Genomic DNA, 27,836 nt, shown 5'->3' with positions numbered 1-27,836 from the left:
TGCAAATTAGCCCCATATCTACAGGTTTATAGAGGTTTTTTTTGGGGGGGTGACAGGTTCCCTTTAATACTTTGCAACTTATCACATACAATCTCTTTTTAGCTATGCTGGAGTTAAAAAAACAAACAAAAACAAAATAAAACAAAAAAAACTGCGTTTTAAACCCAAGTTAATACATTACACAGATAGAAGAGCATCTTTTGATGGTTGCTGGTGTTATTAATGTACAATTCAGTATGTGATCTTTATATAGAAACATGCACTAATTAAATAAACCGCTACATAAATCAGATGATACTTTTAAATATAAATAAGTCAATTTTTTTTCTATATCCATGAAAACCTAATGAGCTCGTTATAATGGATAAACTCAATACTAAAAGGGGTTGTCCAGTGTAAAACGAGAAGTCTGCAGTCACTCTGTGTGACTGCAGGCTTATGAATACCACCAGCGCACGGACTGTGCTCTGCAAGGGTTCGCCCGATTTGGAGCTGGGAACAGCATTGATGTATGCGTTATACATACTCCTGGGCAGAACGCGTCTCGTGGACTCGGCCCTTCTCTATACCTTTGTATTGAATGAGGCTAGTGATGCGGCAATCTAGTGGGCACAGCCTCGCTCAATACAAGTGTATGGAGAGGAGGTGCACCCACTAGACCTGCTCTGCCCGTTCTCGGCTCAGAAACCAGCGAACCCTTGAGGAGCACGGCGCTTGCGCTGGGGGGATTCATAAGCCTGCAGTCACACAGAGTGACTGCAGACTTCTCATTTTAGACTGGACAATCCCTTTAAGAAGTAGAGTTCATTAAGTAGCCAAATACTCGTCTGGGAAAATAGTAAAACATTTATTTGTAATCTAGAGGTATGTACAGTGTATGCTAACTTTTGTGTTACAAATATATTTCATATCTATACGGGTGCTTAGTTTTTGGATTTACATTAAAAAAAGGGCTAGTACACCATCCCATCTGAGTGCTGTGGTTTAACCAGACTCTCTGTGGATAAACGAAACACACAGCTGTAGAGTTTAACAATAAAATGGTTCATATCTACCACTATGGTGACCTTATTACAGGGTTGCAAGGTTATACCACTAGCGGAGCTGCTCATCCAAGCACTTGGCATTGAGTAGAACACAAGCTTCCTTTAGTTATGGCAGCTGGAACCTTTCTTGTTTGGCAGTGGTTGTTTTTTTTTTTATTTAATCTCTTCCTACACCAAAATATTCAAGGTGAAGTATAGTCAAAGGTAGGTTATATGAACACGTTCAGTATTTTGATGCGAAAGAGCAAAAATGGAGTAACCATAAACCTAACTGCTAATAACCCTAGGGTACCAATGTTCTACCTGTTGCCCATGGTCCACAAGGACCCTGTCAATCCTCCAGGTCACCCCATGGTCTCTGGAATAGGGGGACTGTGTGATATGGTATGTAAATTTATTAACTTTGACTTAAAAACAATTGTCAAGACCTTGCCCATCTATGTCAGGGACACAAAAGATTTACTTAAAATCAATAGAGTATACCTGGAGGATGACCTGGTCCTTGTGGCCACCGACACAGAATATTTGTGTACATCCATCAGGCATACAGACAGCCTCCACACTGTCCGTTTTTATCTCGAGATAACCAGCCGAGATGGTCACTAGTGCGAGTTCCTACTCAAATTATTGGCATTTGTGCTTACACATAATTACTTTGTATTCAAAGATAGATTCTATCTACAAAAACATGGCACTGCCATGGGCGCAGCATGTTCTCCGTCATATGCAAATCTGTTTCTTGCCTTTTGGGAGAAGCAGATTTTCCATGATGACAGGACCCAAGACGCTGAACATGTGCAGTGCTGGCATCGATATATTGATGATGTCTTTGTCGCCTGGCGGGGTTTCGTAGCTGATCTCACTGAATTCATGATGAACCTTAATTCTAACAATTTCAACCTCAAATTTACATACAAGTGGCATAAATCACGAATTGAATTTCTTGACGTACAATTATGCCTATTTTATTCACTGCTAGTATATGCAATGGATGTTCAGTTACACGCAGTCTTTCCTTTTCATCGTTCATATGCACTTGCCATTTTATTATGTGATATAGCACTTACCTGTACCATCAGTGCAGGTGTTTTTGTTGATTATTCTAATTTACTGAGATAATGACTTTCAGGTTTTCATTGGCTGTAAGCCATAATCATCAACATTAACAGAAAAATACTTGAAATAGATCAGTTTGTAAAGACTATATAATATATGTTTCACTTTTTGTATTGAAGAACTGAAATAAATTAACTTCTTGATATTATAATTTTGTGAGAAGCATGTGCAAATATATATAATCTCTTTCTCAAGGGTAGGTGTCAGATGGTTACGTCCTAATAGATAGATAAGTAGATATTAAATAGGACATAACCAGCTGACACTTTACCTTAAGAAATCTGTACGTGAAACGCATGGGTGAGCATTACAGCCTGGAAATTAGTCTCTTGTTTTATTCCATGCCTATTGGGCTCTTTACTACACATGATGACTGGTTGTATAGGTTTACTATATACATGTCTTTATAATCTGGATTGCTTTGGTGGATCTCTGCCTGGTAATCCTCCTTTTTCTGACATTGTTCTACTGTTTACTAGAAATAAATCATTAAAAATAGTTAACAAATATTCTTGTTTTAATTGTATTGGTGGTTTATGGTTAAAACAATTTTCCTTTGCTATGTGCATGACATTCAGAGTACTCCACCGCTTGATGTTGCGGTATTACTATCTCATGGGGGACATTACTCTAGTCTCTTACCTAATGATTATCATGTGTTTTGGGGATATTTCCTCATCGCTTATCGAAAAGTAGATAACTACCTGATTGTGCTGCCCTGTTCAGATTTCTTCCAGCTAAGAGCAGTTAAATTACTCTTGGGGGTGATTTTCCTACCTTCTGTTTCGACAGGTTGTCACTGCCGACGTCATGTTGATTGACAGCTGGCATTGCCAAACACACTGAAGCGCTGCCCGTCAATCAACATGTCATCATCAGTAACACCCCGCTGCATCCCAGGAAGCATAAGAATTGCTAGCATGAGCAGTCTGCAACCATTCTGAGCTAGAAGAGATCTGAGCAGGGCAGGACAGGTAAGAATTGTCTCACGCAGGGGATTGCCCGTTTGTTAGGCAATTCCTACATGTGTTGCGTCTGTTGAACAGACAGACATGGATTCAAACATACTATTAGAGCACGACGAAGATACTCGGTTAGCACACAAGCATGCTCGGGTAAGGTCTCTTTCACACTTCCGTTTTTTGCCATTCGTGGCAATCCGTCGTTTTGGTAAAAAAAAAAAAAAAACGGATCCTGCAAATGTGCCCGCAGGATGCGTTTTTTGCCATTGACTTTTATTGATGATGGATTGCGAAGGATGGCCACATGTCGCATCCGTAGTGCAACGGATGCGTCGTATTTTTGCGGACCGTCATGACGAAAAAACGTTCAAGGGAACGTTTTTTCGTCCGTCAGTTCCGCCATTTCCGACCACGCATGCGCGGCAGGAACTCCGCCCCCTCCTCCCCGGACTTCAGAATGGGCAGCAGATGCATCGGAAAACTGCATCCGCTGCCACGTTGTGCACAATTTTGCACGTCTGTCGGTACGTCGGGCAGACGGTTTGCGACGGCCCCGTACCGACGGAAATGTGAAAGAGGCCTAACACGTTATTCGAGTATTTTCACTCATCACCATTAGCTATATAAGGAAAAAAAAAAAGTTAAAGTTCTGGATAACCCCTTTAGTGACTGGGATTGTTGCCTTACTGAAAGATAATGCTTTACCAATATTGGTTTTCAGATAGACTTAAGCAAGTGTCTTTCAGGATTTCTTAAATCTTACGAGTTTCTAGAGCAGTTATGTTCTTATAACACTAAGCCGCCTTCTTCTCTTGCTTTTAAAATTGAAAGGTGTTGTTTCAAGTTATATAACGGGGAATAGTTTAGTCTCTCAGTGCTACAATCCGGTCTGCAATTACTCCCACTGTTCCTTCTGACAAGCGATAGCTGCTCCAAGTGTCAAATTGCAATGAACCAAATACACAGAAGCTAAAAACACGCATAAACAACAAAATGCCATTTAGTTTAGAATTTTTATCCACCAATAAAGGACGCAATATAAATTCTTGATATATCAAAATATCATTTACGAAAAGAGTTTTAGCCTGCAACATTTTCTTTATGTTACATGCTTGCAGTCCATTTAAATAAAGGAATAAAGGCTTTATAATATTGATGTCTGTGTGATTTCTTCCACAGGAAGCAGTTTTATTGTTATACAGGTAACGGGTCATTATTTTGTGATGTTATGTAATTCCTATTTACAGGCAGGAGACAGGATTGTTGTGCTAGGGTCGGGTTACTGCTTGGTTTTCAGTCTCTTCTTCGCATCTTTGTGCCTTTTCCTGCATTGCTACAGCAAAAAAGAACAAATATTAATAAATGAGAACTAACCGCAGTAGACTGCATGACAGCAAGATACATCATGGCAGCACATGGTTAGTACTGCAGCCTTACAGCACTGGGGTCCTGGGTTCAAATCCCACCAAGGACAACATGCAAGGAGTTTGTATGTTCTCCCCGTGTTTACGTGGGTTTTCTCCGACACTCCAAATACATACGGATAGGGAATGTAGATTGTGAGCCCCAATGGGGACAGTGATGATAATGTATGTAAAGCGCTGCAGAATATGATAGCGCTATATAAGCAATGCACATTACTAGATATTTCTTCTTACTTAAAATAATAAATCCAATACGTTGTTATTAACGGAACGATGGGCTGATGCTGCCAAGTTGGTCCTCAGAGGTTATCTTGATACAATTCCCCCTTTCTTGACTCTTTGGCCATCACCACCTCAAGTTACTTTTACATGTACAGACATTAGGTCTGTCCAATATCAGTCTAAGGGTCATTTTACAAGAGCTGCTTTTCTACCAAAAATGCAAGTCAATCTGCATCTGTCTAACTATAGTTACATGAAGCAATTATTGCCTTAATGCAAACAGTATAGGGACGAAAAGCCATTGTGATCATCGTTCATCCTAATCCAGTATGCATTTTTGGCAGCACATCGTCTCATGTAACAAGGGATGAGCTACCAGCAATTGATTTACCGTATATACTCGAGTATAAGCCGACCCGAGTATAAGCCGACCCCCCTAATTTTGCCACAAAAAACTGGGAAAACTTATTGACTCGAGTATAAGCCTAGGGTGGAAAATACAGCAGCTACCAGTGAATTTCAAAAAAGGAGATTTTTGTGTACTCACCGTAAAATCTTTTTCTCCGAGTCATCATTGGGGGACACAGGACGAATGGGTGTTATGCTGCTGCCACCAGGAGGACACTAAGTTAAACACACACAAAAGATTAACTCCTCCCCTGCAGTATACACCCACAGGCTGGACAATCCAGAGCCAGTTCGGTAACAAAGCAGTAGGAGTAAACCAGTTATCAAACAGAAAACATGTCATAGTCAAAACACAGACTGAAAAGAACAATTGAGCCAACTAGGCTAACAGGGAGGGTGCTGTGTCCCCCAATGATGACTCGGAGAAAAAGATTTTACGGTGAGTACACAAAAATCTCCTTTTCTCCTACGTATCATTGGGGGACACAGGACGAATGGGACGTCCCAAAGCAGTCCCTGGGTGGGTCACCAGAAGTTATAAATGCTGTGCGAGCCTACAACTACAGATGAGACACAGCCGCTTGTAGGATTCGCCTACCGACGGAAGCGTCTGCCGAAGCCTGAAAGTGCACATGGTAGTGTTTCGTGAACGTATGTAGACTGGACCATGTAGCAGCCTTGCAGACTTGTGCTGCCGATGCCTGGTGCCGGATGGCCCAGGACGCGCCGACTGACCGGGTAGAATGAGCCTTGATCCCCGGAGGTGCAGCGTGACCCTTGACACGGTAGGACTCTTGGATGGCGGAACGAATCCACTTGGCAATGGAGGCCTTGGAAGCGGGTAGTCCCTTCCGTGGCCCCTCCGGAAGAACAAACAAGGCATCTGATCTACGGAAAGACGCAGTCCTGGAGACATAACGTCTGAGACCCCTCACTAAGTCCAGAGTGTGGAGCGCCCTTTCCGTGGGGTGGGAAGGCGCAGGGCACAGTGAGGGAAGAACAATTTCCTCATTAAGATGGAAGGAGGAAACGACCTTCGGAAGAAAAGTCGGACATGTCCGCAGAACTACCTTATCCTGGTGGAACACGAGGAAAGGAGGTCGGCACGACAGAGCTGCCAGCTCAGAGACACGTCGAATAGACGTGACAGCCACGAGGAAGACAATCTTCCAAGACAAGAACAGTAAAGACACCTCGTGCAAGGGCTCAAAAGGTGGCTCTTGAAGAGCACAGAGAACTAGGTTCAGGTCCCATGGTTCCAAAGGCATCTTGTAAGGCGGAACCATATGAGAAACCCCCTGGATAAAGGTCCTGACCTGCAATCTGTTTGCGATCCTTCTCTGAAAAAGGACCGAGAGAGCAGAAATTTGGCCCTTAAGAGAGCTGAGTGCAAGACCCAAGTCTACGCCTGATTGGAGGAATTCCAAAATGTGAGGAATAGAAAAACGGAGGGGGGAACGCCTCCGATCCCTGCACCAGGCGAAGTATGCCTTCCAAGCGCGGTGGTAGATGCGCATAGAAGAAGACTTGCGTGCACGGAGCATGGTAGATATCACCGTCTGAGACAACCCCTTCTGCCTCAGAACCCAGGACTCAACGGCCACGCCGTTAAACACAGGGCCTCTGAGTTCGGGTGGTAAATGGGCCCTTGAGACAGGAGGTCTGCGCGATTCGGCAGCCTCCAAGGTACGTCTGAGACCAGTTGAACCATCTCGGCATACCATGTCCTGCGTGGCCAATCCGGAGCGATGAGGATTACTGGAATCCGTTCTGCCCTGATCTTCCTGATAACCTTCCCCAGAAGGGGAATTGGGGGAAAGATGTATGGGAGACTGAAGCCCTGCCATGAGAGGACGAGAGCGTCGGCTCCGAAGGCTGAGGGGTCGTGAGACCTGGCCATGAAGACGGGAACCTGACAATTGAGGCGGGATGCCATTAGATCCACGTCCGGGGTCCCCCAACGAGAGCAGATCTGGTGAAAGACTGCGGGATGAAGAGACCACTCTCCGGGATCGAGGCTGTGGCGACTTAGAAAGTCCGCTTCCCAGTTTTCCACGCCTGGTATGAAAACTGCTGAGAGAATGGAATGATGTGCCTCGGCCCAACGGAGAATTAGCGTCACCTCGACCATGGCCGCCCTGCTGCGAGTGCCCCCTTGGCGGTTGACGTAGGCTACTGCAGTAGCGTTGTCGGACTGGACTCTTACCGCACGTCCGGAGAGGAACTGCTGAAAATGATGGAGGGCTAGTCTGATTGCCCGAATCTCTAAAATATTGATGGGTAGCTGGGACTCCTGAGGCGACCAGCGACCCTGGGTCGAGTGGCGCTGGAACACTGCACCCCAGCCGAAGAGACTGGCGTCCGTTGTGACAACCAGCCAGTGCACCGGAAGGAAAGACTTCCCCCGAGTCAGGGAGGACCTCTCGGTCCACCACCTGAGGGATTGTCTGATTTGGCGAGAGAGAAGGAGACGGTGGTCGAGCGAGGCGGGATTCCTGTCCCATACTGCCAGAATGGCGTGTTGTAAGGGCCGGAGGTGAAAAACCGCAAAGGGCACTGCCTCCATTGCCGCCACCATCCTGCCGAGTACCCTCATGGAGAAGCGTAGGGAGTGAGAGCGAGGTTGAGCAAGCTTCCGGACTTCTCTCTGTAGAGTAGATACCTTTTCCGGAGGCAAGAGTACTAGACCCTGAGAGGAGTCTAAGATCATGCCCAGGTAGGGTATGGTTTGGGCCGGGACTGGGGAAGATTTTTTGAAATTGAGTTTCCAGCCCAGGCGTGAAAGAGTATTTATAGTGACATCTACCGCCTCTGAACAGGACCGGAAAGAGGGACCCTTTATAAGAATGTCGTCCAGGTAGGGCAACACCACTATGCCTCGAGCATGGAGAATGGCCACGGCAGCCGCCATGACCTTGGTGAACACCCGAGGAGCGGTGGCCAGCCCGAACGGTAGGGCGACAAACTGAAAATGGTGGCCCTGGACCGCGAAGCGGAGAAAGCGCTGATGAGACGGCAGAATGGGAATGTGCAGGTAAGCGTCTTGAACATCTAGAGATGCAAGAAACTCGCCCTCTTCCAGAGAGGCAATTACCGAGCGGAGGGACTCCATTCGGAATTGACGCACACGGACGTACCTGTTGAGGAGTTTGAGGTCCAATATCGGACGTACGGAGCCGTCCTTCTTTGGTACAATGAAAAGATTGGAATAAAAACCTTGGTACCTTTCGTCCTGAGGTACCGGGATGATGACCCCGTCGTCCCATAGCGATTTTATGGCCTGGAAATACTGACGGACCCTTGCTCTGGGAGGAGGGGACTGAAAGAAACGAGATGGGGGAAGAGAGACAAACTCTATCTTGTAACCGACGGATACCAGATCGCGGACCCATCGGTCGGGAACTACCGAGAGCCACGCGTCCCGAAAGAAGAGTAGGCGGCCGCCAACTCTGTCGGTGTCCTTTGGCGTCTGCCAAGAGTCATTGAGGAGGAGACCTGTTAGATCTGGACCCCCTGGACCCCTGTTGTCTGGGTCTGCCTCTCCAAGAGGGAGAAGGTTTGTAAGATGGCTGGGAGGTTCTGTCCTTGCGCTGACCTCTCCCGACGCCAGGTGGCGCGGAGGAAGGATTGGACCAGTTGGAACCGAAACGGAAATATCGGCCTCGGCCCTGTTGGTTGCGAAAGGGACGAAAGGTCCGTTGCTGGGGAAGGAATTTGCTCTTTCCCCCTGTGGAGTCTGCGATCATTTTATCTAGTTTGTCCCCAAACAGACGTTCACCCTGGTATGGAAGGGACGTGAGAGATTTTTTGGATCCTGAGTCCGCTTTCCAGTCCCTGAGCCAAAGGGATCTGCGGACCGTGACAGCATTGGCCGCTGCCTGTGAGGCACAGTTGGCCGCGTCTAAGGATGCGGAAACTACAAAGTCCCCCGCTCTGGCAATCTGAGTGGCCAGGTGAGAAACCTCAGGGGGTAAGTCGGCATGAAGTGCAGTAGAGGCTAAAGACTCGGCCCAATGGGTCATGGCTTTTGCAACCCATGTGGCGGCAAAAGAAGGAAAGAGAGAAGCCGAGGAAGCTTCAAAAGCCGAGCGAGCCATCTGATCAATTTGTCTATCCGTGGGATGCTTGATGGACGCGCCCTCGGAGGAAGATAGAACCGCCTTTGTGGCTAGCCGCGACACTGGCGGGTCCACGGAGGGTGACTGAGACCACTCCTTAGCAAGGTCCTGAGCAAACGGATACTTCAATTGCATAGCCTTCTGACCTGAGAAGCGTTTATCCGGACGGACTCTATGGAGATCGACAATGTCCTTGAATTGAGGATGCGTGGGAAAAAACCTATGAGCCTTTGTAGTCCGCCCAAATGACACGGGATGAGCCGCCTTAGACGGGGCTTCCTCCTCTAACTGTAGAGTCTGACTTACAGAGTCTATGAGAGAATCAAGGGTCTCTTGGTCATGACGGTACTCTGGGGAACAGGACACGCTGGAAGCGTCGTCCAGAAAAGATTCCCTGCTATGATCTGGGGATGAGTGACGAGAGACTTCGCTCTCTGAACCAGAAGGCTGATCACGGACCGGAGATGTTACCCTGGACTTCTTTCTATATGAGTGAGGGCTTCTGGAAACGGAACGACCTCTGGGCCGTGAGGGGTTCTTAGACCGCGTTACATCATCCTTGGAAGTACCCTGGGTAAGGGACGGCTCACGGAGGGACTGTATCGTCCTTTCCAAGGATGCCACAGATCGAGCAAGGGAGGACGCCCATGCGGGGGTACTAGGCTCAGTACATTCCGGGTCAGAGGCCGGATTATCCTGTGCCGCGGGCATTTCACAGGCAGAGCACAGCGGGGTGGTGTGACCTCGGGGCAGAGAAATCTTGCAGGAGGTGCACACAGCAAAAATAACAGAGTGGGTCTTTCCAGTCCGTTTTTGCCTAGACTGTGACATATTTGCTGTGGAGTGAGCGTACTGGCAGGGGGGAGAGGCAATCCTATTGGGTGCGTCTCACCTAGGATCCGCGGTGGCTTGGCAGGGAGATCCTGAAGCTTTCCTCCTGTCCTGAGCGCTGCGGTGCTGCAGAGCCGCCAGTGCACTTCCTGGTCCAAGATGGCCGCCGAGAAGTGAGAAGGGCGCTTCTCGGGAGCGAGAAGCGCCCAGGGAGGGGGCGTGTCGTGGGCGGGCGGCGGCATGCTTGTAGGCGGGCGCTGTAGTCCGACCCAGGCCTGGGAGCCGCCGAGCCCTCTCAGAAATAAACGCTGCCCAGCGGCTATAGAGCCGCACGCTGTCCCGCGGCTGCAGAGCCACCCGCTGCCCCGCGGCTGCAGAACCGCACGTTGCCCCGCGGCTGCAGAGCCGCACGCTGCCCCGCGGCTGCAGAACCGCACATTGTCCCGCGGCTGCAGGGCCGCATTTAGAAGAGAGTAAGGGGGGGCCCCCCCGCTGCCAGCTGGTCGGTCCCCGCACTTACCTTGTGCGATGGGACCGATGCTCCATCCACCTTCACCGTGATAGGGAGAGGGTGGAGAGCTACTGCCGCCATGTATCAGCCACTATATTCAGTGGTGGTGCAGTGGACGGCTGCGCGGACGCCCTGTCAATTTGTCCGGCTGTGCCCTGGCTCCAGGAGACTTAGGTGGATGATTAGTCCCCATGGTCGCCTGAGAAGGATGGAAGGAGATCGGGACGCTAGGGAACCGTCGCCACACTGAAAGGTGAGCCAGGGCTGGCATCCATCGTTGCGGGAAAGGATACAGGAGGAACGCTCCGTGTACTTGCCCGTTGTTGGTGCGGGAGAGATCAGAGCTAAAAAATTTGCCTGTCGCTCCCTTCTTTCCATTAAATCAAAAACAAAAAATTGGTGGGGTCCTGAGGACCCAAGTGCCTCCTGAGACACTAAGTAAGAACTGGCTCTGGATTGTCCAGCCTGTGGGTGTATACTGCAGGGGAGGAGTTAATCTTTTGTGTGTGTTTAACTTAGTGTCCTCCTGGTGGCAGCAGCATAACACCCATTCGTCCTGTGTCCCCCAATGATACGTAGGAGAAATAAAAATAGATGCTCCATACCGTTCATTATGGCCCCATAGCTGTGCCATATAGTGCCCTGCACCGTTCATAATTGCCCCATAGCTGAGCCATATAGTGCTCTGCACCATTATTGTCCCATAGCTGTGCCATATAGTGCTCTGCACCATTATTGCCCCATAGCTGTGCCATACAGTGCTCTGCACCGTCCATTATTGCCCCATAGCTGTGCCATACAGTGCTCTGCACCATTATTGCCCCATAGCTGTGCCAAATAGTGCTCTGCACCATTATTGCCCCATAGCTGTGCCATACAGTGCTCTGCACCATTATTGCCCCATAGCTGTGCCATACAGTGCTCTGCACCATTATTGCCCCATAGCTGTGCCATACAGTGCTCTGCACCATTATTGCCCCATAGCTGTGCCATATAGTGCTCTGCACCATTATTGCCCCATAGCTGTGCCATACAGTGCTCTGCACCGTCCATTATTGCCCCATAGCTGTGCCATACAGTGCTCTGCACCATTGCCCCATAGCTGTGCCATACAGTGCTCTGCACCATTATTGCCCCATAGCTGTGCCATATAGTGCTCTGCACTATTGCCCCATAGCTGTGCCATACAGTGCTCTGCACCATTATTGCCCCATAGCTGTGCCATATAGTGCTCTGCACCATTATTGCCCCATAGCTGTGCCATACAGTGCTCTGCATCATTATTGCCCCATAGCTGTGCCATACAGTGCTCTGCACCGTTTATTATTGCCCCATAGCTGTGCCATATAGTGCTCTGCACCGTTTATTATTGCCCCATAGCTGTGCCATATAGTGCTCTGCACCATTATTGCCCCATAGCTGTGCTATATAGTGCTCTGCACCATTATTGCCCCATAGCTGTGCCATATAGTGCTCTGCACCATTATTGCCCCATAGCTGTGCCATATAGTGCTCTGCACCATTATTGCCCCATAGCTGTGCCATATAGTGCTCTGCACCGTCCATTATTGCCCCATAGCTGTGCTGCTGCTGCTGCAATAAAAATAATAAAACACATACTCACCTGTCTTGCTTGCAGCTCCTCGGCGCCATCTTCCCGGCGTCTCCCTGCACTGACTGATCAGGCAGAGGGCGGCGCGCACACTATATGCGTCATCGCGCCCTCTGACCTGCACAGTCAGAGCGGAGAGACGCCGGGAAGATGGAGACAGCGCCCGGCGTGTGGAACGAGGACAGGTGACTATGTAATACTTACCTGCTCCCGGCGTCCCGCTCCTTTCCCCGGACAGCTGGTCTTCGGTGCCGCAGCCTCTTCCTCTGTCAGCGGTCACCGGCACCGCTGATTAGAGAAATGAATTATGCGGCTCCGCCCCTATGGGAGGTGGAGCCGCCTATTCATTTCTCTAATGAGCGGTCCCACGTGACCGCTGAACAGGGGAAGAGCTGCGGCACCCGGAGACCGTGGGACGGGCAGGGGGAGCGCCAGGATCGCCGGGACTAGGTAAGTATGCCTCAGCGCCCTCTCCCCCTCACCCGCCGACCCCACCACCGATCATGACTCGAGTATAAGCCGAGGGGGCACTTTCAGCCCAAAAATTTGGGCTGAAAATCTCGGCTTATACTCGAGTATATACGGTATATGTCCGCATCAAAAGGAGATCAGATAAACTAGTGTTTGTGGAAAAGGAATGTAAGTCCGCAAGGACAGGGTCCTCTCCCCTCTGTACCAGTGTGTCACTGTAAACCTGTTTACTGTAAATTATATCTAACTCTGTATGTAACCCCTTTCTCATGTACAGCACCATGGAATTAATGGTGCTATATAAATAAATAATAATAATAATAATAATAATGCTTTAAATAACTACCGTATATACTCGAGTATAAGCCGCGAATTTCAGCCCATTTTTTTAGGCTGAAATTGCCCCTCTCGGCTTATACTCGAGTTATTCCCAGGGGTCGGCAAGGGAGGGGAAGCGGGGGCTGTCTAATAATACTCTCCTACTCCTGGCGCGGTCCCTGGATGTCCCTGGTTCCCCGGCGCCGGTAGCTTCTTCCTGTATTGAGCGGTCACATGGTACCGCTCATTACAGTAATGAATATGGACCCGACTCCACTCCCATGGGGGGGGGAGCCGCATATGCATTACTGTGCTCAATACAGGAAGAAGCTACCGGCGCCGGGGAACCAGGGACGTCCAGGGACCGCGCCAGGAGGAGAGTATGCGCAATATTCACCTGTTCCTCATTCCACCGTCGGCGCCGCTGTGTCTTCTGCGTCCTCTGCAGTGACGCTCAGGTCAAAGGGCGCGATGACGCGATTGTGGTTGCCGCCCTCTGCCTGAGCATCAGTGCGGAGGACGGGAAAGACCCAGCAGCGCCAAGGGTGGAACGGAGGACAGGTGAATATAGCAAGTGCCGGGGCCTGAGCAACGGGAGGTGAGTAAGTGATTTTTTTTTTTTTTTAAATCACAGCAACAGCATATGGGGCATAATATCTCTATGGAGCATCTTATGGAGTCATAATCAACATTTGTGCAGCATTATATGGGGCATATTTTAATATGGAGCATCTTATGGGGCCCATCATGAACTGTATGTAGCATTATATGGGGCTCCTGATTCAATATGGATATTCAAAAACACAACCTACTGATCTCAATTAATTTTACTTTTATTGGTATCTATTTTTATTTTTGACTTTTACCAGTAGCTGCTGCATTTTCCACCCTAGGCTTATACTCGAGTCATTAAGTTTTCCCAGTTTTTTGTGGCAAAATTAGGGGTCTCGGCTTATACTCGGGTCGGCTTATACTCGAGTATATAAGGTAAATAAACTTTAATAGGAAAGTAATAACTTTCTAAAATATGTGACAGCTGCAACCAATCACTGGTGTCCGTTGTTTCATGCTGCCCATCTCAGCATGACCATTGATTGAGAGCAGCAGTTATGTTTTGTAGACGATAAGTCACTCCTGCACACAAAGTCAGCAGAGGGGTCTACTTTATGTGCGCTCTCCAGGCTTTTTATTCCCCCATCTGTGAGCGTAGTCTAGCAATTACAGATGATTTGCCAAATTCATCAATAACAATTTTTTAAAAAGTCGCAAATTTTGGCGAAACTCTCCAGTCTCCCCCACCTGTATCTCTGTGTATGCAAATATTGGCACCATGTTTGAGACTTTAGCGCCAAAATTTACAAAAACAGTTCAAGGCAGGAAAAAAAGCCCATTTTTAGATATTGGGCCAAATTCATGAATCATTTAGATGAATTTGGCCCAAAAAACAAATGCCAAAAGTAAAAAAACAAACAAACCAGCAAATGATTAATCAGAGATTCAGGTTTTACCTCCATAATGCTGTCTCTCATGTGATCCCAGTCTTTTGCCTTTTGCTCTGATTTTGATGATCGAATGAACATCTTTGGACCCTCTGTGTATACACAGGACGTAGAGAACAATTACCAACTAGCTGAAGTATTATGCTTAGAAATGAATTGCATCTAACAAGCACTAATGGACAAGCAGAAAAATGTTATAGTCTAAAGGAAAATGTAGGAATATACAGCAAGTGACTGGTTATATATCCTGTTGATAATTATTCGCTTACGGTATTTACCTTTTAATCGTGTGTCATCTTTCACAAAAAAGAAAAACCTGATGCTGCTGCTCCTCTCCAAGTGCGAGCTACAAGAGGAAGAGATAATGAAATGTTCACATTACTACTCTTTATGGCACATTTTTTCCACACCATTTAATGGGGTTGCCCGAAAAGAAAAAAAAAAAAAAAGATCAGTGGTATTCAAATGTAAAATAATAAAACTTACTAATATTTTAGTTTTGAAAGAGTTACTGATTACTCAGTTTCACTCCCTGTGCCATCATCTCAGAAGTTTTTAGCTTTTTTGTTAAGTGGTGATGTTCCAACACAGGTTACCATGTCAGGGAGCTTCGGCTCCTCCATTGTGACAGGTGAAGATTCAAGTGGATGGGGAATTAAGAAAAGAGCATCTGCACAATAACTAAGCCTTTCGGCTAGGGACATCACCTTGTATTGGTCGCTGTATCAGTGGTGTCCTCCTCGGCTTCCTCCTCTCCTTCAGAGCTGCTGTCCTGGAATCTAGGGTCTTCCTGCCAGGCCACTTTAGCGGCTTTGATGGTTTCAATCTTATAGGGTTCTGTAATGAAATCAGAAGACCAAATAGTTAGAAGTAGTAATATGTAATATATGCCTCTGCCATAGTATAGAAAATGTACATAATGTCAGAGGTATTGTGAATGACTCCGTTTATAAAAATGTCTCATCGTTCAGATGATCAGTTGATCAGAGTAGCTTTTACTCCACCAAGTACCATTGGCATTATTGTCTGTGTGACAATATATACACAAGGACAAATACTGTATAACAGGACTGCACACAAAGCACACCCGAGTAGATGCATGCATGGGAGCTGAATCCCTAGAATGGTATTAGATTATTTTTTTTTCATCAAGTTGTCATAACCATTTATTAAGTATACACCATGCAGGGGAGTTGTGTGTGCTTATAAAGACAGCACTTTCCCTGCTAACATCACATGTGAGCGACATCCCTTCATGATATACCATTTCACCATATGTCGGGATGCCTGCTTTGAGGCGGGCTCAGGAGATGAGCCTGCATCATTGCCAGCAAATGATGGCTGTGTTATGCTCAGCGATGCTCACTGCTGCTACTTCTTAAAGGGAACCTGTCCCCAAGAATAACAGTTAAACTGCATTTCAAATGGGAAGAGAAAAAAAAAAAAAGAAAAAGAAAAAAAAAAATTTGGAAGTTTGGTATTCTCCTAATCGTACTGACTTGGAGAATCACGACCAAGTAATTTTTACCGCACAATGAATGCCATAAAACGTACCCCTCCCCCCCCGAATTAGCTTGTATTTCACTATATTAAGTTGGTTGTCATAGTAAAAGACCCTTACACGCCAGCCATCTTACCATATGGAGATACAGTTTCCTCTGCGCTTGTTCCAAAGAAAGAAAACGTGAATCCCGCAGGTTCCTCCGTCTTCTGAAGTCCGAGTTCCATATTTGACATTGATGTTTCAACTTCCATCTTTTGAGGTTCCTCCACTTTGTCCCATGTTGTTTCCGGCTCCTCAGTGGCTTGAGGTTTTGGGGCTCCAAATACTTCTTTGAAGTCTAATATTACCTCATGGAAAATTTCTTTGGAGACCTCAGGTAGTTTTTCTGCTTCCAGTCGTTTCTTTTTTCTTGCCGCTTTGCTGAAGGAAAAAAAAAATCCAATTGCATTTAAAATACAAAAGTGAGGGATTTACAAAGCTACAGGCTCCAAAAATTTGGCCTAACTTGCACCTGAAAACTGAATACACGCCTCGCCCCAAATTATGCGTTTGTTTCCTACTTGCCAAGGGTGTATGGTTATTGGGAAAGAGGAATGGAGAGTGACTCTGCACCAGAAAGTTGGTTGAAAATTTTGGCAAAGAAATTGGATTTTATTTCCTCAGGAACCAAAGAGGTCCAAAGAAAAAATAAAACAGTTTTATAAAACAAGTCAGACTGAGAAAAGTCCTAGACAAAATCAGGAGAAAAAAGGGACATTCAAAATTAACGTAAAAATGTACAAAAGTCCTAGCATGGGGTGTGCGGGGAGTAGGGGAAATAAACAAGTCCACTTTTTTATCCACATCACAAATCAAAATTACCCATGTAAGTTTGTGTGTCCATGAAAATTACAGACGGCACATGTTCATCGGTGTGCAGTCAGTCCGTTTTGGTTTTTTTAACTGAAATTAAAAAAAAAAAAAAAGAACGCAGCGAATCCGCGCGGATTTTTCCGCAGCATGTGCACAGCAATTCTCAAATTCACATTGACTAACATTGTTACTGTACTACACTGCGGTTTTGATGCAATTTCGCGCGTCCAAAAACGCTGCAGAAACGCATCAAAATCCACAGCGTGTGCACACAGCCTAAGAGCAGCAGCCCAACGGCATTCAATCGGCAGCCGCTGATGGGATGCTTCATTCACACTTCCCTTGAGTGAAACTTGAACATCCAAGTGTGAGCGCTGCAGCCAATCTCAGTGGTCAATGATTGATATGCAACACGAACAGATGACCAATGTCGAGCAAGCGCCAGGAGATCCAGCACAGACATCACTGGAACGTCCCCGATTCAAAAGGAGGAGAGTATACTTTTTTTTTTTTTACACACTGGGTACTACAGCAATTAAAGGGGGTTGTCTAAGTAGTACAAGGTAACCTGAGTTATTTTAAGCTGCCCAAGGTTCAAGTAGCACGAAAAACATGGCAGGTTCGCCTTAAGAGCAGTCTTTCTGTAGATACATTGACACTGGGACAACTCCTTTGCATATGTCTGTCTTAGGCTCAGTTCACATTTGCGTATATGTGTGCAGCGTATCATCTGCATGAGCAAACGCATCTTTACTAGTGATGAGCGAGTGTACTGGTTGCTCGGGTTTTCCCAAGCACGCTCGGGTGATCTCCGAGTATTTGTTAGTGTTCGGAGATTTCGTTTTCATCGTGGCAGCTGAATGATTTACAGCTACTAGCCAGGCTGAGAACATGTGGGGGTTGCCTTGTTGCTAGGGAATTCCCACATGTAATCAAGCAGGCTAGTTGCTGTAAATTATTCAGCTGCCGTAATCAAAACAATCTCCGAGCACTAAAAAAAAATACTCGTAGGTCACCCAAGCGTGCTCTGGAAAACCCAAGCAACGAGTACACTCGCTCATCACTTTTTTATCCACATCAGCTTACGCGTGACGGCAAAAAAAACGCTGCGTGTATATGCATTTTTGCATGCATTTGCGTGGTTTATGCGCATGCGTACGGTATTTCCAGGAGGGCGTGTCTCAATCAGTTCCTGGACATGTGTTCGATGCGCTTGCGTACTTCGGACTGTGCATGTCCTTGCGTACCAATGCGTTCCCATAGACCAGTTCTCCCCAACTCCTGTCCTCAAGAGCCACCAACAGGTCGTGTTTTCAGGATTTCCTTAGTATTGCCCAGGTGATGGAATTCTTACCTTTCCAGGTAATGCAATGATCACCGATGCAATACTAAGGAAATCCTGAAAACATGACCTGTTGGTGGCTCTTGAGGACTGGAGTTGGGGAACACTGCCATAGAAGGAATGCGTTTTTTTGACGCACTCAATCTGCAATCATCCTAATGCGCATGATTGACGCCTCAAAAAAAAAAAAAAAAAAAGCGACATATTGCATTCGGCGGCACACAACGCATGTCTGCATACACCATGTTAAAGATATGTACGCATGACGCATCTATGCGGATCATACGCTGCGTACAGATACGCAAATGTGAACCCGGCCTTAGGAGGTTTTATTTAACCTTTTACTAAAGAAAAAGTGCCAATTGAAAGCTATGATACCTTGGGACAGATTTGTTGAAAAAAAAAAAAAAAAACTGACTTGTAGACCGTGGTAACAGTGGGGTGACTAAGGGATAAGATAACATTACCCCTGCAGCCTCACTTTACGGTCCATAGGGACAAGATGGCCCCGTAAACAGATTTCTGTGTTTATTTGAAAGTGTATTATGGTGGCTGCTCGTGTTCTACTGCAGCATCTATTACACGTGTTCACAAATGATGGACTCATGCATTGTATTATAATAAGGTCATTTAGATAAATGTTATAAAGTAATAAATAGAGGTGTTTCTGTGATAGTGAATGAATAGTTCAAGAATCTTTGCACGACAAAAAAAAAAAAAAAAAAAAAAAGATGCACATGTGCTCTGCCCTCGTTCACACATCCACAAAACATGGACCATGCTTGGAACGGAAATCCAGGTGTGACGGCCAGGTCGTCTGACCTGAGCTACCTGCCTCACAAGCATATATGAAGATTTTAGCTCAGGTCAGGGCCAAGTTATCACATCAGAGCACTGTCCGGTTTCACAGATTTATAAAGTTGGGCTGATCTTGTAAAACTGGATCACAGATCATGTTGTGTCTTGCAAGATAATAATGCATTTCGGCTTATGAAAATTACCTTTCTTTTTTCTCTTCCTCTGATTTTCTTTCAAACACTGCATGGTCCTCCTTGGTGGGATCATACTGAAGGGCATTCAGATCTCTGGGGAAAAAAAAAAAAATAGTAACACCATAAGTGTTTTTTGCAGCCTTCTGATTGGATCGTGCCTAGTTTGGAGCAGCTTCCATTAAGAACCACTTCAAATAAGTGACAGGCAAGCTTTCCCACCAGGCGGTTTTCAAAACCTCTGCAGGAAAAGAAAAATGCTCAAATAACTCATCATGTGAAAAGCAAAGTGGTTTTCACAGAACAATGAATAGGAGGAATTTTTCAAGCATTTTGGAGGTGGACCTTGTAATGAATCCACTAAAAAAAACTGCATGTGAACATAGGATAACTTTTTTTTTTATTTTTTTTTTACTCTATTTCAAATCACAAGAGTCAATCAGAATTGCTTTGTATCAAAGGGGTCCCACTAATCACTTAAAACACCAAGTAGAAGCACTCAGATTCCGCATGAGCCGAGCGCACAGCTGAGTACGGCCTCAATACACTTCATTTTCATAAGACTAACCTGAAACATTAAGATCTGGTTCATATTTATTGGGAAAGCAGCCATAGGAATTTATTTAGGTTTACTGACATTTTAAAAAATCTTGTCGGTGGCAATATGTAACCTTTGGTGATTACTAGAAAGAAGGGCCTGCGGTGGTGCAATATACAGGGCCCCATAAACACACCAGACATGTGTCAAATAAATCTGCCAAGATCGACAGGTTCAGACATTAGTCAACCCTCCCCCAGACAGATGAGATCATGGAAGATAAAGATCCAGCACATCGCATGTCCAAATGATTCTTTTGTCCTCCGCGAGGCAAGTCCTGTCTGGCAGCAACATTCTCAGAGAACACAGGAACACTCAGCCGAGCAAACTGCTGCTGGGTATTGAGGAGTTGGGGGCCTATGTTGTACCCCTGAACCTTATTTATGTGGTCAGAAATATTCCATTCAGCACAAGAATACTGTATGCCCAGGTTATCGGATAACGTTTTAAAGTGACACACATCAGGTATGGTGGGCACCTAGTCTGATACTACTATGTGATTTTTTTGCCTATCACCATCTCGATTTTGGAGGGGTCTCGTTTTTATTCAAACTTCCATACGTAAGTATTACTAAAGGCACTTCAATAACAATAGAAACAAAATCTCCAGACCTAATAAAGACTCAGATCCATTAAAAAGTAACTTTAATTATATAGAACAAATTAGAAGGACGTTAAAAAAAAGCAAAAAATGTCCCACAGGGGACACTTGTGTGGCCGCATTGTTTAAGGACAGTTGCCAAAAATGCAAAAAACGAATTTCTACATATTCCTCTAACAGTTAAAGGTTTAGTAGATAGATAAGGTGCATTTTGGTATTTAATAGAGGTATTCTACACAGAAAAGGGTCGGATTGAAAGACTTTTGATATATATGATGCAAACTGAGAAGCAATGTCTAGGTGTCCAGTGACCGTAGCTCTGGTATAACGCTTTGGCACCACAGGTCTCCTCGTATATTTCTGTGTGTTGCAAATCTGTCACCTAATGCCAGGATTATTTTTAGGATCCACATGGAAAAAGATAGAACCGGAGGATAGAAGCCGCGCAGACCACAATAAAGGTAACAGAGTTACCCACACACTCTGTTTATTAGCCTACGCGTTTCGTGGCAGACAGGCCACTTCATCAGGGCCTGTCTGCCACGAAACGCGTAGGCTAATAAACAGAGTGTGTGGGTAACTCTGTTACCTTTATTGTGGTCTGCGCGGCTTCTATCCTCCGGTTCTATCTTTTTCCATGTGGATCCATACTGTCTGCCGGGAGCCTGCTGCGACCATACGTGCTTATCCAAGGGAGTTGTGACCTGTCACAACCAGACCAGGTGAGTCTGTTTTGTGGGGGTCGACTTGATTGCGATATCTGAAGGTATTACTCTATGTGCGCTTCTTTTTCTTGTTTTTAGGATTATTTTTAAGCATTTACACAAGGATCCATTCTTCTCTACGTACTTCATTGCATTGATTTGATCTCTATTAGTGATGAGCGAATATACTCGTTACTTGAGATTTCCTGAGTACGCTCGGGTGTCCTCCGAGTATTTTTTTTAGTGCTCGGAGATTTAGTTTTCTTCACGACAGCTGGATGATTTACAGCTATTAGCCAGCTTGATTACATGTGGGGATTCCCTAGCAACCAGGCAACCCCCACATGTACTTATTCTGGCTAACAGATGTAAATCATTCAGCTGAGGCAAGAAAAACTAAATCTCAGAGCACTAAAAAAATACTCGGAGGACCCCCGAGCGTGCTCAGGAAATAACGAGTATATTCTCTTATCACTAATCTCTATGTATATCCAGACGTACACTTACAAGGTCTCCGGCGGTCCCACTTTTCTTTCACTATGTGAATTAATTTCAAACTGGTATTGATCTTTTTTTTATGTTATGTACTAAATTTCTTAATATAAACTAGCAAAAGTAAAATTTTATCACATATACTGGGGAAGAAGGAATTGATTTGAAGAGGGGAATTAAAAGACTACAAGGTCATAAAGCAAACTTAGTGGAGCAACAAGTCCTAAAAAATAAAAAAAACTTTTACAAAATAAACTTTATTGGTCTATATTAAAAATCTATATAACTCGTTAAAATAATGCTCTGTGTGTAGGATGATCAGTATTTTCGAATCTGTGATGTGCCAAAGTTCTATATTTTGTAGCCAGATCCAGAAAACTGTCTATACCTGTACCCACATCTGTCCACGCCGCCATGTTTCACCATTCCTGCGGAGTCACCAGGGGATTGGGACATCCGTAGGACTGACAGTGTAGTAAAACTACACTATAGTAATAAGGTAAGACAACACATTTTCTTACTTGAAGGTCTTTGCTTTAGCTGCCTTTTTGCTTGTTGGTTGTGGCTCCACATTAATGTTTAAAACACTTTGCAAGATGTCCAAGTTCTTCTTCTTTTCAGCCGACAGACCATCATCATCTGCCTGTGATGTCTGTGGTTTTTCTGTAAGAGGCAATGTATCATAACCCGGAAACATGGAGAGGCTGTTAAAATGCTTCATGCATATGAAAGTAAATCAATTTTAGATGAAAGCCATTCTTCCCAGAAGCAGCAGCCATAACATTCAACTAAAATTACAAGCAAATCTAATAAAACTAAAGATTTTTGATGTGTTGAGGACATGATTTTGTGTACCCTTACTATTATACAGGTATGACAAGTTCACCTTCTGCACTTGTTAGGGTACTGTCACACTCTGCAACTTTCCAACGATCACGACCAGCGATACGACCTGGCCGTGATCGTTGGAAAGTCGTTGTGTGGTCGCTGGAGAGCTGTCACACAGACCGCTCTCCAGCGACCAACGATGCCGAAGGCCCCGGGTAACCAGGGTAAACATCGGGTTACTAAGCGCAGGGCCGCGCTTAGTAACCCAATGTTTACCCTGGTTACCATCGTAAAAGTAAAAAAAAAAAAAACAGTACATACTCACATTCCGGTGTCCGTCAGGTCCCTTGCAGTCTGCTTCCCGCTCTGACTGACTCCCGGCCGTAAAGTGAAAGCAGATCACAGCGGTGACGTCACCGCTGTGCTCTGCTCTTACTTTCCGGCCGGCAGTCAGTCAGTGCGGGAAGCAGACTGCAAGGGACCTGACGGACACCGGAATGTGAGTATGTACTGTTTTTTTTTTTTTTTTACTTTTACGATGGTAACCAGGGTAAACATCGGGTTACTAAGCGCAGGGCCGCGCTTAGTAACCCGATGTTTACCCTGGTTACAAGCGAACGCATCGTTGGATCGGTGTCACACACACCGATCCAACGATGACAGCGGGAGTTCCAGCGACGAAAGAAAGTTCCAAACGATCTGCTACGACGTACGATTCTCAGCAGGGTCCCTGATCGCTGCTGCATGTCAGACACAGCGATATCGTATGGATATCGCTGGAACGTCACGGATCGTACCGTCGTAGCGACAAAAGTGCCACTGTGAGACAGTACCCTTAGTGCAGCTTTCCTCCCATACAATGGCTGCTGGTGGAGTAGGATTGACCAGACCTGTCCATCAATCTCCTCCAGCAGAAAAGCAGCTTTTTCCCACGTGAAGAGTTTTACAATTGGACAAGGCTGATGGACAGGTCTGGTCACTGCTCCCCCACCAGCAGCCACTGTATAGTCTGGAGATCTGTGCGGTCTGTGAGGAAAGCTGCAATAATAAGAGCAGGAGGAGAACCTGTCATATCTAATAGAAAATGGCACAAAAATCATGTCCCCAACACATCTGCTAAAGTAACGATAACATGGCCAACCCAGTTAACTTATTCTGCAGCCAGCAATCGACTGAGCAACACAGAGGCTATAGGAGGCAAAGAGTGAAACATTTTTAATGAAACAGTGTTGCAAAAATTATTTTTAGTACCATTTAATGAAAGTACCATTTTTTTTTTATTTCAGCACTGGAGTGGTGCAACTAATTTAAGTTCCCTGACACTGGCATTATACTTAGCAGCTCCAGTATTCATCTGTTCCTAGTGTCACCCCGGTCCCACGCTACCATCTTGTGACTGCAACTTCTGACCAGAAAGTCAGAAGTAACGATCACAAGCGCTTATTGCAAGTCTACGAGAGCCTCGTTCAGGCCTCATTATGGCTCTCGTCGACTTGCAGATTGACTGTCAAACACTGGAGCGATCCAGTAGGTCATAACCTGCAAAAGACTGACCGTAGCATCGCCGATCACAGATGAAGACGGTGGCTGGCAAGTATAACACTAGGGTCAGTGAACTCCATTATTGCACCATGTGTAATGTCACCAAAGAAGAACAACTCCTGTAAGATGATTCCTTAGCTGTTCTTACCAGTGTCGGCTTCTTCCTCGCTACTGTCTTCTAAAAATCGTGCATCCATTTTGAACCGCTCATCAGTTCCAAAGCGAGACTGCAATACCATGAGCTGCATGCAGAGAAACAAAGCATGATTAATCATGATGCAAAGAAACATAACACTACTAAACGTCTTGTGTATCCCCGATCAAGATCAGATAAGGAGATGCAACTGACCTTCTCCCCAGATCGCCCTTCATATTGAGTCTTTATTTCAAATCTCTCGTCATCTTTCTCTTCTTCGTCATCCGAATCTTCCCCACTGCTGTCAAACAACTTAGCTTTGATAGGCTTTATCATCTGTGTATATAAAATAATAAATAAAATGAAGTGTAAGAAAGCTCTCCCAGAAAGCATATTTTAAGATATAGAATGTATTTTACATCAACTAACATGTCCCGTTGTTCATACCTTCTTGGTATGTCCGTTGCTTGCACTTGCGTCTTGCTTTTCACTTTCCTCCTCGGATTCAGAGTCAAACACAATGTGTTGGCTCTTCTTTGCAGTTTGTGAATCCTGGAAAGCAGAGTAAAATAGTAGCAGTTCATAAGCCTTTTATGTGTAGCCCGCTACAGATAGAGCTGGGGTGTATGTGATCATTATAACCTGAAATCTAGAAATATCTTCTAACGGCCAATTAGTGAGTGGAGGCGAAGTGGCGCAGCGCTTTAAGAGCGCAGTTGCTACTTAGAGCTTGCAATGGCTGGAGGCTACAACAGACAAATCCCAACAGGTCAGACACTGCTGCAATGTACCCAGTTGATTTGACGCCTATATATTAAAAGGCAGTCCGGCCAATTCAGAATTATGCAGCCCTGAGAGGACACATGTGGAAGCTTGTAATTCTTAGTGTCAGGCTCCTGGTCGCAGCGGCATACATCCACGGTGTCCTGTGCCATCCAATGTAGCGACAGAAGTGAGGATATAGAATGTTTTCTGACAACTATCATCACCTCTGCATTATGTCGACAGGATGCAGAAACCTAAAAGTCATTTATGCAGAAGCACAGATCTGCATCCCATTAACAGAAGCACAAGACATTTTATGACAATAGTAATTTTAAAGAGGATTTGGGGCCTGAACTTATAGGCACTGAAGAAGTTTATCGCACTGTAGATTGTCAACTCTTGTCAGTGCGTAGTATGCTCACTGTCAGGATTGCCCTCGGTTGCTTTTTCCCCTGCTCCTCTCGATGTTGTATTGAGAGAAGCAGATGAGAGGATTAGTCGATACATGACCGCTAGTAGTGTGAAATTCTGACACGGAGCATACTGAACACTGTCAGTATTCTTCAATCTGCAACGAGATAGAAATTTAGACTTATCCCAGGAAACCCCTTAACTGTTACAGCTGTTGTCCCAGATCAACCACAGACTTGCGCAGAAAACGTCAACGTAGCGCGTAAAGCTTTAGTTCCATCACGAAGCCTGACAACATTTTCAAGAAATCACTCACCAGTTTAATCAGAGCTCCTTGAATGACTTGCTTCTGCTGCTCCCGTTCTTTTCTTCTTACTTCCATTGCCGCCAGCCTCTTCTGATTATCCTGAAGCCGCTTAGTTCTTGCATTAGGTTGCCCCTCGGAGCTGCTCTTCTGAGACACCTTTGGCTTAGTAACTGGTGATGAGGCAGAACTGGCCTCCTTCTCACTGCTGGACTCATCGCTGCTACTGCTGCTGCTGCTATTACTACGGCCTTCACTTGTCCAGTGGGCATCGGTTGAGGCATTCTGGTCTGTTTTAGGTTGTCTTTCGCCTTTGTTTTCGGATTCCTGATGTCCTTTACCTTCAGTAAAAGTAGCATTTCCATTTGTCTCACAGCCCACAGCCTCCGGGTGATCATATGACTTTGTGCAAGATACAGAGACGGACAATGACGACATCAGTGAGCCCAGCCCCTTAAATGCTGGAGGCCGGGGCAGAGGATTTTTCTTCTTTTTCCGTTTGGAGTCATCATTTGAGCTATCATCCTCTTCTAAAATAGAAGCCACAATATCCTCTGGCTCGTTACCTTTCTTTCTCTTTACATTTCCATTACCAGATTTGTTCTTCGTTGATTTCAATGTTCGAGTCTCTGCTTCTTCACCTTCTCTGGTGACATCTGAAGTCTCCTCCTCATTTGCAGTGGATTTTGAGCCTTTTTTCCCTGGAGAGGAGTTTAATGTTCTGACTGAGGGATCTTGCTTCACAGATTTGCTTTCTAAATAGGAAATCCTACTTCCTGAGCTTAGTTTAATGTTACAGTCACCTGCTCCTAGATCTTTAGATTTGTCCCTTGTCGTTTCTCTGCCATCTGATCCCTTCTGTTCACCTACAATACCACGCTGCACACACTTTGCACCAGCTATAACAGTATCCGTATCTGCAGAGTCGTATTCCTGGTCCGAAGCGTTCTGATCATTGACTTCGTCACCATCAGACTCGTCAGCTTGATTAGCGAGTGCCTCAAGGTCTTCTATTGTCAGATCCAGTCGGTAGCAGTTTTGCATCATGGACTTATATTCTTCATCTGAACAGGAGCCACTGCTGTCTTCTGCGTCATTACTCTGATCATCTTCTTCTGTCCTACCATTTTCTTGATTCACATGGTATTTTGAGTTACTGAATTCTGTGGAGACCACATTACTTTTTTGGGACTTTTCACTTTTACCTTTTCTGCAGTTTTGGCTGGTCCTTGCAACGGTGATGATTTCATCTGTATCGGCAGAGTCGTACTCATGGTCATCTTCAGAGTGACTATGGGATCTCCTGCGATTTCCGATTTCCTCAGCCCAATGAGTTTTGTACCTGGGTGTGAAAGAGTTATCCACAACTTCTATATCTGCATCTTCAGCGTGTCCTTCACCTACTACCACCATTTTCTCCCTTTCAATAATAGTTTTAAGTTCCTCTTCAGAGTCATACTCATCGTCAGACATACTGTTAATGCTTTTATTCCCCACATAACCACGACTCTTCTTTCCTTTGGGTTGAGACTCTACGGCGTCTGCAGCTTTTTGGAGAGTGGCCTGAGGGGTTCGGCTATTGCTCTCTTTTTCTTCAGTCTTATTACAAGAATTGACTCTGTTCTTCTTTATTGGACTCTTAAATTCTGGGAATTCTCCTCTGCGTTTCTTGCTTATAGCATCATTGCCACCATCCAGGTGCCACGTCAGCTGAGTGACAGGAGTCGACACAAGTGAAATGTTGTCCAGTTTTTTAACATTATGGCAATACTTTGAGGGGTCATATTTTGTGATGTTCACTAGAGTTAAGGAAAACTGTACTACATGGAAACCCACATTCAATGAATTGGGACAAGTCATGACTGCACATTTCATGCTGCAAAAAACAAAGTTAAAGGGGTATTCCCAGTTTCGAAAAGCCTTTATCCCCTGGCTGTAGACAAAGAGGCTGCTCCTGATGTATATTATTGCCTGCAGCGCTGATGTCACAGACAGCGCTGCAGCCAACGAGTAGCTCTACCCAAGAGGACAGCACGAGCCGCTCAGATCACCGACTGGCGCTGCAGCGCCGTGGAAATCACATCAGTGGAGCAGACAATAACAGACTCCAGCAACAGCAGAGACTCTTCTGTTTACTTTAGCCTGGCTGGTTGTCAAAAATAAGGAGGGGGGGGGGGGGGGGGGAGATCTCATTCACTTTGCTGGTGGTAGGAATCCTTTAGCTTTTTTT

At 45.6% G+C, this 27,836-nt stretch overlaps 1 protein-coding gene across 2 annotated transcripts in view; it reads right to left on the bottom strand.

Moving 5' to 3' along the window:
- Positions 1-4,123: 4,123 nt before the first annotated feature.
- NOL8 (nucleolar protein 8) overlaps positions 4,124-27,836 on the bottom strand; it is a 40,171-nt gene continuing 16,458 nt past the window's right edge. For both annotated transcript variants that reach the window (XM_077276597.1, XM_077276598.1), the window contains exons 7-17: positions 25,619-27,405; positions 24,574-24,678; positions 24,340-24,462; positions 24,139-24,232; positions 22,142-22,283; positions 19,238-19,321; positions 16,176-16,462; positions 15,246-15,375; positions 14,817-14,884; positions 14,548-14,630; positions 4,124-4,457 (exon numbers count right to left, since the gene is read on the bottom strand). In XM_077276597.1, the coding sequence (XP_077132712.1) occupies positions 4,404-4,457; positions 14,548-14,630; positions 14,817-14,884; positions 15,246-15,375; positions 16,176-16,462; positions 19,238-19,321; positions 22,142-22,283; positions 24,139-24,232; positions 24,340-24,462; positions 24,574-24,678; positions 25,619-27,405 (2,957 nt within the window). In that variant the 3' untranslated portion in view covers positions 4,124-4,403. The remainder of the gene's footprint in view (positions 4,458-14,547; positions 14,631-14,816; positions 14,885-15,245; positions 15,376-16,175; positions 16,463-19,237; positions 19,322-22,141; positions 22,284-24,138; positions 24,233-24,339; positions 24,463-24,573; positions 24,679-25,618; positions 27,406-27,836) is intronic.

This window comes from Ranitomeya variabilis, chromosome 8 (assembly GCF_051348905.1).
Source record: "Ranitomeya variabilis isolate aRanVar5 chromosome 8, aRanVar5.hap1, whole genome shotgun sequence".
Taxonomy (NCBI): Eukaryota; Metazoa; Chordata; class Amphibia; order Anura; family Dendrobatidae; genus Ranitomeya; species Ranitomeya variabilis.
The sequence above is the reverse complement of the archived record's forward strand: the minus strand, read 5'-3'. Positions and strand labels throughout refer to the sequence as shown.